Source organism: Gopherus evgoodei, chromosome 9 (genome assembly GCF_007399415.2).
Source record: "Gopherus evgoodei ecotype Sinaloan lineage chromosome 9, rGopEvg1_v1.p, whole genome shotgun sequence".
Classification (NCBI taxonomy): Eukaryota; Metazoa; Chordata; order Testudines; family Testudinidae; genus Gopherus; species Gopherus evgoodei.
The window spans coordinates 82,558,992-82,576,806 of record NC_044330.1 but is presented as its reverse complement, the minus strand read 5'-3'; the positions used below and the strand labels follow the sequence as shown (position 1 = coordinate 82,576,806).

Genomic DNA, 17,815 nt, shown 5'->3' with positions numbered 1-17,815 from the left:
GGTCAACGTACCTGGCCGAGTGGACGCGTTTCTTCTACAGGTGCAATAAGCTCGATCTTGCTCCTACTGAGGTCTCAATCCCCTCTATTTGGCCTGCCTCTGGCCTTCAGCGGCAGGACCTGGCGGTATCATCGCTGCGGGTACACTTGGCAGCCATCTCTACCTTCCAGCCAGGCTAAGGTGGACGTTCCGTGTTCTCACACTCTATGGGCTCGAGGTCCCTCAAGGGCTTGGAGCGCTTGCACCCTCGGGTGCGCCGCCCAGCCCCAACCTGGGACCTCAACCTAGTTTTAACCAGACTTATGTCTCCCCCCATTCAAGCCGTTCGCGTCCGGCCCTCTGCTATACCTGTCTTGGACGACAACTTTCCTCGTAGCTGTTGCATCGGCCAGACGAGTCTCCGAGCTCAGAGCTCTTACGGTGGTTCCGCCGTACACTAGGTTTCACAAAGACAAGGTGCAGTTATGACCACACCCGGCTTTCCTCCCTAAGGTGGTTTCGGCCTTTCATATTACCCACAGCTCAACGCAATGGGCGCAACAATTGCACTCCCTGGACATCTGTAGAGTGCTCGCATTTATATTGCGCTGACAGAACCATTTCGTAAGGTGCCCCAGCTCTGTCACGGTAGCAGACCAAAGGGAAGGCTTGCTTGTTTTCCTCTGAGGATCTCATCTTGGGTGATGGCGTACATCCGCACTTGTTATGATTTGGCTCAAATTTCCCCAAGCCACATCCGTGCATTCTACCAGGGCTCAGGCTTCATCTGCCGCCTTGCTGGCTCGTGTTCTTACCCACGAGATCTGTCGTGCAGCTCCATTGGTCCTCGGTCCATACCTTTGCTTCGCAGTATGCCCTGGTTCAACAGTCAAGAGATGCTGTAGCCTCTGGCTCAGCAGTTTTCATTCTGTCACATTTCACTCCGACCCCCCCGCCTACGTAAGGCTTGGGATTCACCTAACTGGAATGGATATGAGCAATCACTCGAAGAAGAAAAGACGGTTACTCACCTTTGTAACTGTTGTTCTTCGAGATGTGTTGCTCATATCCATTCCACACCCGCCCTCCTTCCCCACTGTCAGAGTAGTCGGCAAGAAGGAACTGAGGAGCGGGTGGGCCGGCAGGGGTATATATCGAGCACCATGACGGCGCCACTCTAGGGGGCGACCTGCCAGCCCACTGAGTTGCTAGGGTAAAAGTTTTCCGACTAATGTGCACGCGCGGCGCACACACCTAACTGGAATGGATATGAGCAACACATCTCGAAGAACAACAGTTACAAAGGTGAGTAACCGTCTTTTTTGTTACTGTCTGCATCCCTTTCATTTATGCTGTGTTAATTTGCCTGTAGGTTCTATACCTGCTTAGCCAACTGCAGCAGAAAGAAGCAGCAGAGAAGAAGCTGGAGGACTCTCTAACTGAGCACGAGCAACAGCTACTTGAGCGGCTCAAGTTCCAGGTAGATTGGCTAGAAGTGGACTCAGCTGTGGCAGGTTTCCTCTTCATGGAGTGGTCCCCTGGTGCAAGAGCATTTTATATGTGGGTGTCACCCCATTGCCCTGCTGTAGCAATGCCAGCTTCTTGCCATTGGCTTCAGAGTGGCTGAGTAACAATGGAAATTGTTCATACTGCTCTCCATCTGTAGATTAGGCTTCTTGGAGTAGTTGCTGTAGATGTCTGGAATATTGGGCCTTTAGTCTTTGTTCATAAATGCTCGTTCCAAAGACAAAGTGATAACAGACTTGCCTCAAAGACCAGTTCAGTTTCTACAAGCCCAACATCAGCTGCTTTTCTGCATGCTCAGGCCAACCAAAGGAGTAGTGTTAGCTTCATACTGAATGTAGCCTTCAGTGATGGAAGGGCCTTTCGAGGGGATCCCACAGTGGGAATGTTGAAAGCACCAGCTCCAGGGTGGGCCCTACAGTAGCAAACAGCAGTGGAATACACTATCCTCTCCCTCAAAGCTACTAGAGTTTAGTATAGCAAATTGCTAGGGAAGAAGAGAGCTGGCTGAGCGACAGAAGCAGAGCTTTCCTAGCCTAGCTCAGAGAGCGTCCCTGAAAGGTAGGGAAGGTGTTAAAAGTTTGGAGACTGTAACATGAGAAGAGGGAACTGTTGGCCTGTTTGGTAGGACAGAGGAAGTTAATTGACAGTGAGGCTTGTATTCTTCCTGACCTCAAAACTGAAGGCCCAGTCTCCTGTTGGAGAATGGTGAAGAGGCCACCTCTATGGATGTGGAGAGGCAGAGCACTCCTAGGCATTGAGCAAGACCTCCTCCTGACTTGAACAATCTGCTAGAAGTTTGGAAGCAGTTTCTACCTCTCAGACCCTAAATAACCCTACAGATTTCATCCTTTCTTGTGAACAGGATGAAGAACTTGAGAAAATGAGGGAACTTTGTGATAAGAATCAAGAGCTTCTCCAGGAGAATGAGTCCCTCAAACAGGTAGGGATGGGTGTGTGCATAGCCACCTGGAAGCTTATTGGTGGCATGATTTGTTAGGTTTGGCTCCTTATGATGCAACGGAATTATCTTCTTTTCTAACAGAAGTTAATACTCCACCAAATTGCCAGCGGACAGAAGCTCCGACACATTCAGCAAATGCCGACTCAGTCCCCAGATTCTCCCTTTGATTATATTCCACCCAAGGTAAACAACTGCCATGTACTAATTGCCACGCTTCTCTGTGGATGATCAGGCTCTGTATGGATAAAGATACTGGCTAACAAATCTTTCAAACTTTCTTCTTGCACCTAAGTTGCTTTATTAAACTTCTTTGTTCTGAAGACTGGGGTAGATGCATCATCTGCCCTAGGCAGGCCCCAAGGATTCTCCCCATCCTCCTCTTTAGAAAAGAACTAGAATCCTTTTGTAACCGGTTGGCACTGTTGCTCCTCTCCTGTCTAAAGGAAGCTGGCACATCTTGTATGTTGATACAGTTTACCTTGTCCCCACTCTCATAAGCAGGCTGTTTCCTCTGCAGCATTGCCAGCGTTTGCTGAGCCAGGGAGCAAGAAACTAGAAATCAAGTATAGCCTATAGCCTGCCAATATGCTAACCACTAGCTATTGGAAGGAATCATGTGGTGATTTAGGATCACTGGTTATAGCTGTGTACATGGGGCAGTGCACCATTAAAAATAACAAGCTAAACCAGCTGCTGCTTTGAACTATTAAGAATCCCTGCCAACCTGATGACTTGGCACCTCCCTGGTCCTGCAGTTCTCTTAGCTGTTCAAGTAAGCTGGGTGTGATATGTTGCTGGGACTCTGGTGTAGCCCAAATTCTGACACATTTGAGGTCTCAAACCATCTAATTTTCATCTGTAGCCAAAGATTCGCCGTCAGACAACTGCAAAACCCCGTGCGCACACACCAGAAATGGATGTGCAAGAGCTGTTCTCTGAATCTGAGGAGTCTGGAGGGGAGATGGAAGATGCAGAGTGGATGCCGATAAAAGCAGCCAAAGGATCCAAGAAAAGCCTGTCAGGGGTATGATCCAGTTACCTTTCTCTGCCTCCGGCTTGGGTTACTAGCTCTGACTGACTGAGGGGACCACTTACATGTGTCATGATGCTGCCTGGCACATGCAGAATGAAATGCAGCTGAACTGTGGGGTTTGCACTGGCATTCTGAAGCAAAAGCCACTTACTCCAGCAGCACCAGAGGGCATTTAGTTGTGGCCAGTAGTACTTTGGATGGATGGTTTGTCTGCCACCCACTTGAACACTTTAGATAGCAGCAAAAATAGCAAGTGCTCCAGGGCAGCTGTACATCCTGCGCATCAAAGGAGTTTGTAACTCTCTAAACTGCTATGCTTGTGCATGTGGCTGTTCCATAGAGAAACTGGCTAGGATTACAAAGTCCCTCTGCAGACAGTCCTAACTATGGTGTGATGCCAAAGAAGCTGTGGGGAGAAAATGGGTATGGAACACTAAGCACTACATGTAGATTGGGAAAGGGGGGCAGAAGAGAAGATGAGTGAGGTAGAGTGGGAGATGATAGAGGCAAAAATATTGATGACACTGGTACCATGCAGCTTTCTCCACAAGCAGTGATGAGTATCAAATGAAGCCCATGCATACAATTAAAGAATGGCATTTGGGAGGTAGAGAGATGTGTTAAACTTTGTGGGAACTTCCCCTTCCTTCCTGGTTCCCATAGTGATTTCTTGTTCAGGCTCTTGCTCTCAACTAAGATTTTTGAGGGAGAAGCAGTGTGGACCGAGCTTGCATGTGCTGAACACTTACATCGTAAGAACTAATGGGCCATTCTAAACTTGAATTTCCCCAAAGCCAGAGCTCCGATCCCCTATGAAGGTTGACTGCCTTCTCCTTCAAATCCTTCTTTTTTTTGACAGATACACTCGTGTAAAATCTATATTCTGCATGTAATTTGCAGATGTCAGGCTTCTCAACTGATCTGAAGGCTGGGGGCCATCTGCATTGAAACTGTTGCTTGGCATCAAGGGGAGTTTGTAATTCTGAACTGCTATGCTCAAACCTCATTTAAAAACTTGGCAGTTTCAGAACCTCCAGAGGTGTGAGTGGCTGATGATACTTCACACTTGGAATATAAAACTGTGCCATAAAACCAATGTAGCCCTTTTACTTCTGAACTGGGATGTGCATTAGCTTTATCTGGGAGAAACTCTAGTTTCATGCACTTAGACCTGTGAGTGAGGCTGGCATGTTTAATGGGGACATGGAGAGGTCTCAAGCTTGAATTTGGCCTGGTGAGGTATTGAAAGTTACTGTGATGGTGCTGAAACACTCATATTCAGAATGAACGTCTACCCCAGGAGATGGCTCAGTGGGTCACATGATCACTTGCATCTCTTTTCTGGGGATAGAGTGGCAGTGAGGTGAGGGTCATGGTAACTTATGCAATTTGGTGTCCAGTACTAGCACTGGTAAAGACTCTCTGACTGCTGTGGCTATCTAGAGACAGCCTTGCAGCAGTGGAACCGTTATTACCTTGAGCTCTCTTCTCTTAAGTGTTCCTGCCGGGGCCGATGTGGAAACAGGCAGTGTGGCTGCAGGAAGCAGAAGCTAGGCTGTACCACAGGCTGTAACTGTGATGCAACAAAATGTAGAAACCGTGCTTCTGGCATGCTGGTGAGTACTACTGCATTTGGCGCTTGGACCTTGGTGCTGGATGCACCCAACATCTACCCGATAACTTCCATATAATTTAATTCAGAAAGGGCTTCCACAAGCTGGTGGTGCCTACGCACACAACTTGGCAGTATAAGTTTTATCCCTATGTTGGAAACAATTGTAAATGTCACTGAGGATAATCCACCTGGTGTAGCCTGTTAGTAGCTCCACCTGCTTTGCCAGCCTGTAGGATTGAAGTATATGAATGTGGGAGTCTTCCTACTGGTCTCCAGTCTTTTGGGTTAACTTGCTGCAACCTGGAAGATGCTTCTCAGAGGATATGTAATGGTAGTCCCTTCTACCTGGTAGCAGACATGAACTTGTGCCTCTGGTCCAAACTGTACAAAAAACTTACTCCACTCCATTTATTTATGGCTTTTTAAAAACATCCAACGAGGAACTTAGCTGGTTTTTAGCTTCCTAACAAACCATCCTGGACATTTGATTCCGAACAGTAGCCCTATCTGCCTTTTGCATTTGACTAGAAGTCTGGTTCTCAGAGGCTTCTGCTCCAAACCTCTTCCCCCCCCCCCCACCTCCCCGGTAACCTAGAAAGCAAAATTAGCTGATTTTTGATCCCTTATCACCTTGAAGAACCAGTTGCCTTATAACATGTGCCTTCTAGTGCCCATGCCACTTTCTCTAGAGTTGCTGTTCACAGCAAGGGGAAGTAAAATACTAGGATCCATAAGTCTATTTCCTAAATAATATTTATTGATGGGGCAGCATTGGACTAGGCTAATGTGCATGTCTGTCCTTCAGGATGGTCCTAAGAGTGAGGACCAAACCAGAGATTCTGAAGGATCCTTCAAACTGGAAGATCCCACTGAAGTGACTGCTGGGGAGACCTTCTTTGAACCAATATGTATCACTCCAACCAAGAAGGTACAAATCAGAAAGGGGGAGCCTGGGTGGAATTGATTTCCAGCCACTGGCTGCTGTATCTTGTTCCTGGCTAGCAGTCGGCACTAAATCAGGAGAAAATTCACGCAGACAATTTCACTGCCTCTGCCTCTTGCTTATCCCTAACCTTCTGAGCAACCTGGAGGAATTAGACCTTTTTGCTCTCAAATAAGCCATTGACATGTTGGCCCTTTTCCTGGCTCAACCTCACCCTAATTGATTCCCAGTGTCCTTATGCCAATTAGGTACACTGGATTCTGCTGCCTCCCACCCAACTTTTCTCTTTCTGCTCCATTTTATAAATCTCTTTAGGGTTTTGATATGTAAAGTAAAGAAAATAGAGTATCTTTTGTGGATTACCATTAATGACCGGGGAAAGGCAGCTGGCAATTGTGGATGCCTTCCAGTCTCGGGGAGGATTGCCTGGTTTCTTTGAGTGCTCTGGCAGCTCAAACTAATAGCCTCATTTTCTTACCAGGTCCTGAAAGAGATCACTGAGCAAGATGTGTTTGTCAAGAAGGCGAACACAGCTGCACTCTTAATCAATGGAGATGTAGAGTCCGAGGAGAACCAACTGCCACTAGTGAAGAAGAAAAAACGAATGTTGAGTAGTAACACCAGCTTCTTCTCTGGCTGTACCCCCATCAAAGAGGAGGACAACTGAGGGCAAAAGAAACTACCTGTGACTTTTAATGTTACCATGTTACACTTCCGTTCCCACCTCAGACACTAACCCTTACATGATTAACAGGATCTATTGCTACAAAATAAAACTTCAGAAGAAACAAGTCTCAAGTGCTGGCCAAACAACCCAGGGAGAGCTGCTGTGCCTAGATCTGCCTGAGCAGCTGTTTGCTGTACCAGAACAATGGAGGGAAGTGTTACTTTCTCTTTTGGAATATTAAATAAGCAGAGTAGACTCATCTAGCCCATGCATTCCGGTTGTATCCTGAACTGTGAATAGTTTTACCTGCATTGTTCTTAAAAGATCATTTTTAATTGCACTGGTCACTGGCCCCTTTCTTCAAATGCAGAAAAAGGAATTTCTGCCCAAGTTTCCATGTGAGCCCTCATGGTGCTTTTATCTCAGTGAGGCACTGTTTGTAGTCTTAAAACCTAGCTAGCACAAACAACTTGTGTGTGGGTGTGCTCCCTCTAGGCCACTGGTGCCTCTCTAATAAAATGACTCACTAGCCCTTGTGTTTTGTGAATATTAGTAATTTTAACCTATTTTAATTTTTGTAGCTTTAATAAAGAAGTATGAAAACGCATAAGCTCTCAGTGCATGATGTCCTGAGTGATTCTAACAGCACCTGTTCCACAGAGCCTCAGTAGCTTCCTAACCCAGGCTGATCTGACTAGACAATACAGTTTGATCATGTCAGTGGGATAACTGCAACTATCAAAATTCTTCTGACGACATACCCAATTGTACTCCAATGGGCATAGTTATAAAACTTCCAGCAACTGCTCCAACCAAGTACAGGGCTCAATAGCTAATAGTATTGTGTTCAATAGCTACACTTTAAATTTTGAAAGAACAGGGAGCACAAATGGCATTGTCTAACTATTCCTCTTGGCCTACAAGGAAAAAGTACTGCCAGCTGTACTTGTTCCTGTTTTACTACAGCACCCTGGGTTCTTACATTGTCCATGCCAGGAACTAAACTACAGAGCCTGCTGAGGCTGAAGCAGTGCAACATGCTCTAGCTAATCTAATGCACAGATGGCTCCTTTGCCAGAGGATGACTAGTGACCCACTAAGCAGTTATGGCTTTGAGGTATATTCTCCCTAAAGGATAAGGTTGTAAAAGAGTGGATGGCTGTTAACTTCATGAACTAAAACCCCTCTTCTGCAGGTACTTTGCAGTTCTGCTGTGGTAATTTCACTTCTCTGAACGAACAAAAGTGAAGTTCTGAAACAGCTTTCTGAGGGCAGCAGTGAACCCATCCACCCCCACCCCCACAAAATACTAACTGGTTTCAAGTCTGCTAGCTGGGGTGGGCTCTGAGTTACTAACAGAATTCTTTCCCCCGGTATCTGCACAAATTGCAAGTCACATCTTTGTACATTTTGAAATGCTCAGGGTCTTCCTTCAGGGGGGAAAACCTTCAGCCCTACTCTTCCACTTTGGAACACTCCTTAGGTTGGTATGTGACTTTTTCAGCTGACAATACAGTTACTAAAACTTCAATCTAGAAGCTACTTTTTAGGGGCAACTAGCTTACAGCACCAACTTGTGGAATGCTAGTTACTGCTGCAACAGGGTCAGGATCTAACTAAAGCAATTTGAATGATCTTCCAGCATTTGCCAGTACTGCATGCTGCAGCTATGCTACTACTACTGAAAGTGGTCAAAGTGGCTTCTTGCATGAGCACTGTAATAGCTATCCTGTGCATCTAATTGCTCTGATGCTGAGACTCTCCACTTCATATGGTATGCCTTGCTCCAAACTAGACAGTGTACTAGGAAAAACATCCCTCTCATTGAGTATCAGCCAAAAAATACACAACTGCAGATGCAGGATAAGTTTCTTTATAGAGGTTTCAGGGTAGCAGCTGTGTTAGTCTGTATCCATAAAAACAACAAGAGTACTTGTGGCACCTTAGAGACTAACAAATTTATTTGAGCACAAGCTTTCGTGGGTAGCAGCCCACTTCATCAGATGCATAGAACAGATCATATAATTGAAGATATATATGTATGTATATATATATATAGAGAGAGAGAGAGTACATGAAAAGGTGGAAGTTGTCACCAACTCTAAGAGGCTAATGAACTATTGTCAGCAGGAGGGGGGGGGAAAAGCTTTTGTGATAATCAAGACAGTCCACTTCAGACAGTTGACAATGTGAGAGTTGAAATAGTTGAGATGGCTTGAAAGAAAATGCTACTCTGCAAGCAATGATCATTTTAATAATGAAGCTACCAGAAATCTCTTGTAAAAGCCCAAATGCTTAGCCAGTTTGAAAACAGAGCTTAGTCACCTTTAGCTAGAGGGCTCAGTCCAATGACTGTCATATGTCCTACCACAGTATTGCTATATTAATTCTCACCACTTTGAGTTGTACTCAAACAGTACAAGTTGCACATTCACTGTCTTTAAACAAATCTACTCTACTAACTTTAGCTTAAGAGTAACAAGGTACATGACCAACTTCTGCTGATGAGAGAAAAGAGCTCAGTTATCCTGAGACCCACTACAGCTACATCCCTGCACATAGCTTGAGTAAGCAGTTGCATAGTAACAAAGGTTGGACCATATTCCAGGAAAAAGGGGTTCATTTATTGAAATACTACCTCTTTGCATAAAATAGCACAATCCAACAGTTTTTCAATGGCTACAGTCAATATTTTTCAAAGAAAGTTAATACTGATTGATTGACACTTAATAAAACTATTTGCTCATCTATTTTAACACAGAGGCTGAATTTGTTAGTCTGTCTCGTATCCCTATGTACATTAGGATCCTGTGAACAGCACAAAGTAGGTAGTTAAAAATCAAAGCCACTGCCATTATGTACTTCCCTCCTCCCCTACCCATGATGTTCTACCTCCTCCCCTACCCATGATGTTCTAAACTCTTTGTAGCAACTCAAGCTTGTCTGCAGTGATCCCTAACTTAATAGGCAGCTGCAGTTGAATGAGAAGATATTAAAAACAATATGCAACAAGATAAATTATGGTGTTTCAGATTTGGGGTGGCATGAAAACACTTTAGGAGTAGCAGTTCAGGAGCAGAAAAAGAATGTTCTTAAGAACTAAACCAAGACTTTTTCCTGGATATTTAAAAATTGACACCAACTTCAAACCTAGTTTAAAAAAAAATTGTCCTTTCAAATTCTACACCTACCTCTGAATCCTTTTCTAAAATTCTCTTAAAAAACAGTATAGTAAGAAAAGCATCTGGCAGAAATTGCACTTGTCAAAGCTTCAAGCATTTCTATTTGAGATGTCAAGAGGAAAGGGAACAACGTACATAACTACGGTACAAGACAGAAACCCTGAATAATAATGAACATCATGGTGAGCAAGCACCAAAAGAGATTTTGAATCACAGACAAGGTTAAAAAAGAGCTTTTATTGCAGCATCGTTCTAGCAATATCATTCTTCTCCTGATTCCATTAACTCTGAATATTTACACATTTTCTGTCACAATTTGTGAACAACATTTTGGCAAGTTCCAACTCAGCATCAGACTCAATATGAATCACAGCTCTGAAAAAGTATGGAGACCAGACGGTACCCCTTTATAAATTATCATAATCATCATCATCTTCATGCTTCCTTTTCAATGGATTTGCCTCAGTGGCTGCATTCTGTGAGATCATATTTGTAGTAATCAGAATGTTTTTTGATCCAATTAATGAAGGATTAATCAGAACATTCTGAACTGTAGGTGTAGTAGGCGTTGCTGCATTTAAAAGGAAAATAAAAGAGTTTATTAGCTGCCAGCATCACCACACAAGTATACAACTTCAGGTCCTGTACAGAAAGAGCGTTTAGTGTTTCAAGCTAATAAAAATTTAGTTTCCAATTATAAAACATGTAATATCCCAAAGTAGAAAGTTGTGCTGCATGCTAATAATCCTGTTTATTTTGAATAATGTTCAATGGAGTTTCCATCACATAATTGTGGATTTGTTGCAAAGTTTAAATGAAAAATTTGCTATATTGTTTCCTTCAGGTTTTGTTAGTATTAGTACTCTGGTTGCTTGTTTTTAAACAGGCTTAGTCCTTAAAGGGCATTTTTGCTGTTTATGTTTGTTGAAGTAGGATCTATGATGATTTCACTGATAAAGAGATAATTAAGAGAATTTGTAATTGTTTAGTAGCAGAAAGTGAATTATTTCAATGGCCAAGTAAAACTAACAATGGCTTTGATACATTTGTATTGGTTATATTAAGACTAAAGAATTGAGGACCAAAATAAAGTTGAAAAGGCAAGCTTAATGCCTTTTGGGTGGGTGGATGTCTTCCCCTCTCAGGTTTTTAAAAGAGCAAATGGAAGAAAAAAATTCCATCTTGTGGCATCACATTAACCACAGGGTCATTAATAGGGTTAGAACCTCTAGATCCACCATGCAGATCTCCTGCTCCTCAATAAAAGTAAACCAAAACAACCAATACATGTGGTCTTATAAGAATAAGAAGTGGTGTAGGTCTCAAGACATCTTATGTTATACCTGATTTGACTGTTGCCTGAGAGGATGGGATTTGTACAGTAAACCTTTGACCTGTCAGCGATACTGGAGTGCCAACTTTTGTTGAAACAGCTACTGTTTGTGCTGAAGGAGTTCCTGAAATACACAATGATTTCATTTGAGGATTCAGTGCAGGTAAATATACAACTCTTTATATTACATAAAATGTCTTCAAAAACTGAACTTGCTATTTTCCTATCGAAAAGAGATACACCGCTATCTCGATATAATGCCACCCGATCTAACACAAATTTGGATATAATGTGGTAAAGCAGTGCTCTGGGGGGCAGGGCTGCACACTCCAGTGCATCAAAGCAAGTTCAATATAACATGGTTTCACCTATAACGTGGTAAGATTTTTTGGTTCCCAAGGACCGCGTTATATCAAGGTAGAGGTATATCAATATACATTGATATTTCATAGCTAGATTTGATCTAGATCTTAATGATGGTCAGACATGCAGAGTAAGCTGTGTGCAGCAGCATGCATACATTTGAGTATGAACACTAACAGTGAAACTCCCAGATGGCCACAAGCATATGCACTCACAGAGGTAAGACATGCACAGTTACATGTATATATCTGGTTCAAAATAGCTCAGTTAGTAAAAATCTGTTTCAATCTATATAGTTCAGGGTGTAAGCCCTCCTCAGAATGAAGTTTGTATTTTTATAAACATCATTGAACTAGTTCATTTTTCTCTCCTGAAAAAGTGCTACAGTTTCCATTTTAAAGAACAGGTCAGAAATACAAGAATGGTATCATCCTAGATACTAAATACAAATGGTCTAGCTTTGGTAATTTACAGAGAAACTTATTTTCATTTAACTTCCATTACACTTTTCTAAAAACCCATTAGGTTGTTAGGATATCAAAATTCATTGAAATGGTGAGTTGGATGTTATCTACTGTTCCTTAAAAACATACTCCAAGAAGGTTTTTAACATGTAAGAATATTCTTCAAAATTCAGAACTGTTCCATAGGTTTCAAGTTTTTTCTAAGCAAGGTCAATGTGGCAAACCATAGCTGAGCTCTCCCTTACCTAACGTAGGCGTACTAGGTCTACTACTTACAGCACCAACACTTAGTCGAGGTACTGTTATTCTTCCTGCAGAGGAAGAGACCTGCAGAGAGAGAACATATGCATTCAGACTAGACTCACCATTTCAGTGTTAAGAATCATTGATTATGTCGATGATAGCATATGAACGCTCTGCAACATGGAAGAATAACAAAATATGAACATGTGATCATGCACAGCCTATTGCAATGCAACACATGTCACAGAATTTACCCATTGGGACAGAGGTTCTCAAACTCCTCACACTGTGAGCTACATCCCAGTAGAAATGCACAAAAGTGCAGAATCCTGGCCTTTTCAAAAACTATCTTTTAAAAACTTAAGCTGTTTGAGTTACACAAGTGTAAAAGAAATTACATTAAATATTTAATTTTAAACACACCACTTACAGACTAAGGCCATCTAAAACTTTGTTTTGTCTCAGGATGAAATTTGTTACTCAGGTAGTGTTTACAAGAGAAGTGTTGCTACAGTTATAGCAGTGTTTTAATATTGTGGTAGCACTAACCAATTTTAATATTGTAGTTACAGCTACTAACCAATCATTTATACTGAAACTGCATTGCTAATTTTGAGTAAAACTGAAAATTATTGTACTATTCACTGTATACGTTGTGACAGTACCTCCTATAAGGCTTTATGGAATTATGCTTAGAATGTGTTTTATGCTGCATATGCCACGTAAGAGATCTCAAAGGTTATGATCTACTGAATGTATTAATTCTATTTGCATGCATGTATCGTTTTTGTATTCAAAGTTATAAATGTTGTGAACATTGGCTATATACTTGATTTCTAAGGAGCCTTCGTAGGACATTTGGTCACTTCTTGGGACAGGAATGTGCAAGTTAAGTGCTCAATCTGGAAGCACTTAACAGACAAAAGAGCTTGGAAGACTCCACATAAGAAGTCTACCTGAGGACATTCAAGGTAGCGTGTGGGTAATGGCTGCTACCTGAAAGTCCTGAGTCATGCATGGGCATGTGACTTGCCCATGTGATTCCGAATCTCCATTTTGTGACTGGATTCTACAGAGGGGATTTATTTGGGTTTAGACACCATTGGGAGTTGGGTTTCTGAGTGTTAAAGACAAGCACACTTCTGTGAGATGCTTTCAGGTAAACCTGTAGTTTTTGGGCAAGTAATTCAGACCCTGGGTCTTTGTTAGAGCAGATGGGAGTGTCTGGCTCAGCAAGACAGGGTGCTGGAGACCTGAGCTGACAGGGAAAACAGGGGCAGGGGTAGTCTTGGCACATAAGTTGGAAACTCTCAGGGGGGTTTCTGTGATCCAACCCGTCACATATGTGACCAACAAATACCATTATTACATTAATAAGAAGCAATACAATTTATTTTGATTTGCTTTTTCAGTATAGTAAGCCATTGCTTTGGCCTATGCAAGAAGAATCTAACCAGAGGATAAGTCTTCACTTTAGCAATTTGTTTATCCAGAAAAGCTTTGTTCAGATTCTGTGTCTGAACAAAGATGACTTTCTGCCGTTTACCAAATATTCCAGCTCAACTGACTGAATGGTCCACCAGGATACACCTAACGTGAAATCCTTTGTGCTAACCATTAAACAACATAGCCTCTTTTACACATACTATTAAAAGGTAATTGGTGGACAGAATATCTGTACACAGTAGTTAATTTTAGACAATTGCCAGAATTAATTTCAATATACTTTAGCACCCAGAAATCTCTACTAGTATGTGCACCTACGTTTGTACCTTGAGAAAAACTGAATAATTTGAGCATCATGTTTAATAAAATGTCATTATCAAACAAAAATCCCATTTGGCTCATAAAACTCTTACCTTTTTTTGCAAGGACTTAAGTCTGTAATTTGGAGCTGTTAAACAGTATCTATCAGGTGGTAGTCTGGGTCCAGAATACGGCTTTATCAGTGGCAGTGGGGTCTGATTCTTTTGTCTTGCAATATCTAGCAAAAACTAGGGGGAGGAAAGGGGAAACAGTTATCAATACACACATTCTTTTGCTATATTATGATTCTCTGAATAAGCTTTACTTACATCTCTTGGGGGAGGAGAGGTAAATGACTGGTCTGTTCGACACTGGATTGCTAGTCTCACATCATCTGCATCAACACTGGACTTCTTAGCATGACTTGAGTAAATTTTTGCATCTTCCAATATAGTAGTCACATACCCTTTGAAGAACAAAACAGAATATCTCCCCCTGAACATGTTTAAAAAATAGCAACCTCTTTTCACAAAACTCTAGTAAAAGTTCATGTAACTCTAAACGTTTTCCAGGAACTATGCAAGAATATTATTTCCTGATACACATTCCATGAAACAGAAGATCCATTTGTCTCGTCACAATCAACAATACATTTATTAAGTGTGACCAAAATAAATCCTTAAATACTCATCTAGTTTTATTTCCAACAGTTCCTCTTTACCTTCAAAACATTTTTTTAAACAGTTGTGCTTACTGAAAAGCTAACAGCAATGGCTTGTGCAAGGCAGGACAAGTTTTTCTATCAGGCATTTGTTTATGTACATGAAGCCTAGCATACAATATCGCTCCCACTTGTGCCACAGTCCAGGGCATCTCACCAGCAACATCTGCAAATTGTGCCAAATAATGTGGTGGGGTTTTTATTTTTATATATATATATATATATATATATATATATATATATAATTTAAATGGCAATGGACTCATTTTTACTTTTGTTCTCACGCTAAAATTGGAGCCAAAAATTCCACAGGTGAAACTCTACAGCAGCAACGCACTGCACCACAAACCTTCTAAACATCTAATTATTTTTTTCTGTGCCATACGTTGAAGAATTAGGAACACGGAAACTGCCACACTGGATCAGACTAGCAGTCCACCTAGCCCAGTATTTTGTCTACAAGTGTCCAGAACCAGATGCGTCAGACAATGACATAAGATCATCCTGAGCTCTGCTAATCATAAATTGGTTTAAACCCTGAAACAAGGTTTACTATACTAACAGTCCCTCTTACTGGTCTCCAGTTTTCCCAGGCCTTTGATCATCCTAACTGACTTTCTCCAGAGCTCCTCCACTTCTGCAATAGCCTGTGTGAGAGAGGTGCCCAGAACAGGCTAGGGGAGGTGACACCTGGAAGGCAGCGCAGTGTGTTCTGTATGTAGCACGTTGACAACTTACTGTACGCGAATTCCAACATCTGATTGATAACCCGGGGTTCATACTCCGTGATCCCCATGTCCTTCAGGATCTGGGCCATAACCTGCGTTTAGGAAGAGAGAGACAGCGTGAGTCCATCAGATCCGGCGCTAACACCCCCCTGCCAAGGGCGCAAGGGGCTGGGCACACACTGCTTTGGGGCTAGCTAGCGCCCCCAGCTTCTCCGCGCTCCTTCGCCTGAGCAGCAGCCGAGCACAGGACCCGCCCGGCCGCAGCGAGGACTTCCCGGAGCCGCCCCGCCGAGCCCCTCCACCCAGCCCGGCCCGTGAGCCCCCCCTGGGAGCCCCCCGCTACCTGAGCATCCTTAGGCGCGCTCTTGGGGGACGCCATCTTGCTTTGCTCCATTGCTTCCGGTCAGCTGACCGGCTTATTTCCGGGGCTGCTGTGTGAGGAACCGCCCCCCCGGCACGTTCTGGTTGGGCATGCGCCGTGGAGCATCGTGGGACAGTGGCAGTGCGCTGGGGCTTGGAGCCGAAAGCCATGAGGGCGGGGCCTGGTGGCGCGCTAGCCAGGGGCAGCGCGAGCGCGGGATGCCGCGCTGCTGCCCGGACTGCGAGGGTCCAGCGCTGGTGGCGCGCAGGGCGGGCTGAGGGCGCAGGCGGGGGGCCCCGAGTGCTCGGCTTTGGAAGGAGCCTGGGGGCTGGTTGTAGAGCCGGTCTCGTGGTTTCGGGACGCCTGACTCGTGACTTTTTATTGCTGCGGTTGGTCGCTGGTGTGGGTGACCCCACGTGTATAAAAATAAGGAGTGGGGCTCTCCAAATCGTACTTAGAATTAGTAATCGAAAGGTTCATTTGACTTGCCTAATGGTGTCTGAGCCTTTGGCCTGCTCATGTGTCACATATTCAAGATTTCCCTCTAAGAAAAGCTGAGATCCTCACCTAACCACCTGACTCCAGGAGCTGGGGCTTTCAGAAATATATCAACAATCATATGATTTGTGATAAAAGCACAAGAGTTGGCCGTGCTGGATGACATGAGTTTGGGGGAGATAGAGGAGGGGCAGGATTCCTACCAAGCACTGAGATGCGTGTACACACTGTTATGGGAGAAAATAAAACTGAGCAGAGGTCTGCAAAATAAATAAAACCACAAATAAATGCCTGCTTTCCGTCATTATTCTCTCCCACACATGCAAAAGGCATATATATTGACATAAGAATAACCATACTGGGTCAGACCAAAGGTCCATCTAGTCCGACAGTGGCCAATGCCAGATGCCAAATGAACAGAACAGATAATCATAAGTGATCCATCCTCTGTCGCCCATTCCCAGCTTCTGGCAAATTTGCTAGAAAGTAGGCAAAAGTATCATAAAATGGAACAGACAACAGTGATGAATGAAATTCTAGAAGAGAAATTGGGCAAATATTAAATATGGACCAGGTAAGGGCAATTAATAAGCATTGACTTGAAAAATTAGAAATTAGGCAAAAAGTGATTTTTAAAAAAATGTATTCTTATCAGCAAGGGCAATGGTTTAGAAAATTAAGACAAATAAAAAGCAATCTTGAACTAATATGAGATGTCTGGCACCACCCTGATCACTCTGTGTGTGTGGTGTATCTCTATCCATTGCCTTTTGGCTTTCTCTTTTTAGGTCCAGATCTTGCAACTTGATGTGTGTAGGCTTGTGTGAATTCACTTACCTTAGGTACTGATCCACCAAATATGTACACATATGCATAAGTTTATGCACAAGAGTAGTCTTGTTGATTTGAGTGGAACTTCTCACACATGCAAAGTGAAACATGTTTACAGGATTGAGAATATTTAGGGCACTTACGCATTTTTGCTTTTGTGCCTGAGTCAGGGAACTATGGACCAAGTTTCACCACCATCTTGAGAGAGTTACCAATGCCTGTGGGTCAAACTCCATTAACCCCTCTATCTACGTCCCAGAACTCTGACATCAGCATTACTATGGAAGGACTGCGAGCTGGAAGAACATTGTGCAAACAAGGTCGGAATTACTTATATTTTTAAAAACACATTGTTATTCTGTGGAAGGAGGGAGACGCTTGTAGAAGATAGTGGGCAGCTTCCTTCCTTTCAGGCTAAATGGGGGAACAATTAAATGCCCTTTAGTTTAGAGATAGTTGAAACAATAGTTGCCAGTGCCTAAAGCACAGGTTGCATTTAATTTTAAGGCCATTCAGGACTCTGAACTAACTGTGTGGGCAGAGGAGTTTCATTAGGGGCTGAATGTAAGTACAGGACGAGATTGAATTGATTGCATCTGTGTGTTTGTGATAGAAGGCAG

At 43.1% G+C, this 17,815-nt stretch overlaps 2 protein-coding genes across 4 annotated transcripts in view; one reads left to right on the top strand and one right to left on the bottom strand.

The window, feature by feature from the left end:
* The window catches only part of KIF4A (kinesin family member 4A), a 45,384-nt gene extending 38,059 nt beyond the window's left edge, over positions 1–7,325 (top strand). For all 3 annotated transcript variants that reach the window (XM_030574362.1, XM_030574361.1, XM_030574363.1), the window contains exons 26-32: positions 1,352–1,459; positions 2,369–2,446; positions 2,549–2,650; positions 3,330–3,491; positions 4,997–5,116; positions 5,921–6,043; positions 6,540–7,325. In XM_030574362.1, coding sequence (XP_030430222.1) covers positions 1,352–1,459; positions 2,369–2,446; positions 2,549–2,650; positions 3,330–3,491; positions 4,997–5,116; positions 5,921–6,043; positions 6,540–6,725 — 879 coding nt within the window. In that variant the 3' untranslated portion in view covers positions 6,726–7,325. The remainder of the gene's footprint in view (positions 1–1,351; positions 1,460–2,368; positions 2,447–2,548; positions 2,651–3,329; positions 3,492–4,996; positions 5,117–5,920; positions 6,044–6,539) is intronic.
* A 2,608-nt stretch (positions 7,326–9,933) lies between these two features.
* TAF9B (TATA-box binding protein associated factor 9b) lies at positions 9,934–15,931 on the bottom strand. Its single transcript, XM_030575976.1, has 7 exons — positions 15,849–15,931; positions 15,516–15,597; positions 14,386–14,522; positions 14,170–14,304; positions 12,313–12,394; positions 11,251–11,364; positions 9,934–10,478 (listed from the first exon to the last, which is right to left on the bottom strand). Exons 1-7 carry the CDS (start codon positions 15,897–15,899, stop codon positions 10,315–10,317), a joined length of 765 nt encoding a protein of 254 aa, XP_030431836.1. The 5' UTR covers positions 15,900–15,931; the 3' UTR covers positions 9,934–10,314.
* Between the last annotated feature and the right edge of the window lie 1,884 nt (positions 15,932–17,815).

Bases quoted from the DNA above. Each gene is read 5' to 3' on its own strand.
- TAF9B (XM_030575976.1), bottom strand. From the start codon at position 15,899: ATGGAGCAAAGCAAGATGGCGTCCCCCAAGAGCGCGCCTAAGGATGCT. The intron at 15,598-15,848 runs GTAGCGGGGGGC...TCCTAAACGCAG, and splicing joins GCGCGCCTAAGGATGCTCAG to GTTATGGCCCAGATCCTGAA. The intron at 14,305-14,385 runs GTAAGTAAAGCT...TCCTCCCCCTAG, and splicing joins CCTCTCCTCCCCCAAGAGAT to TTTTTGCTAGATATTGCAAG.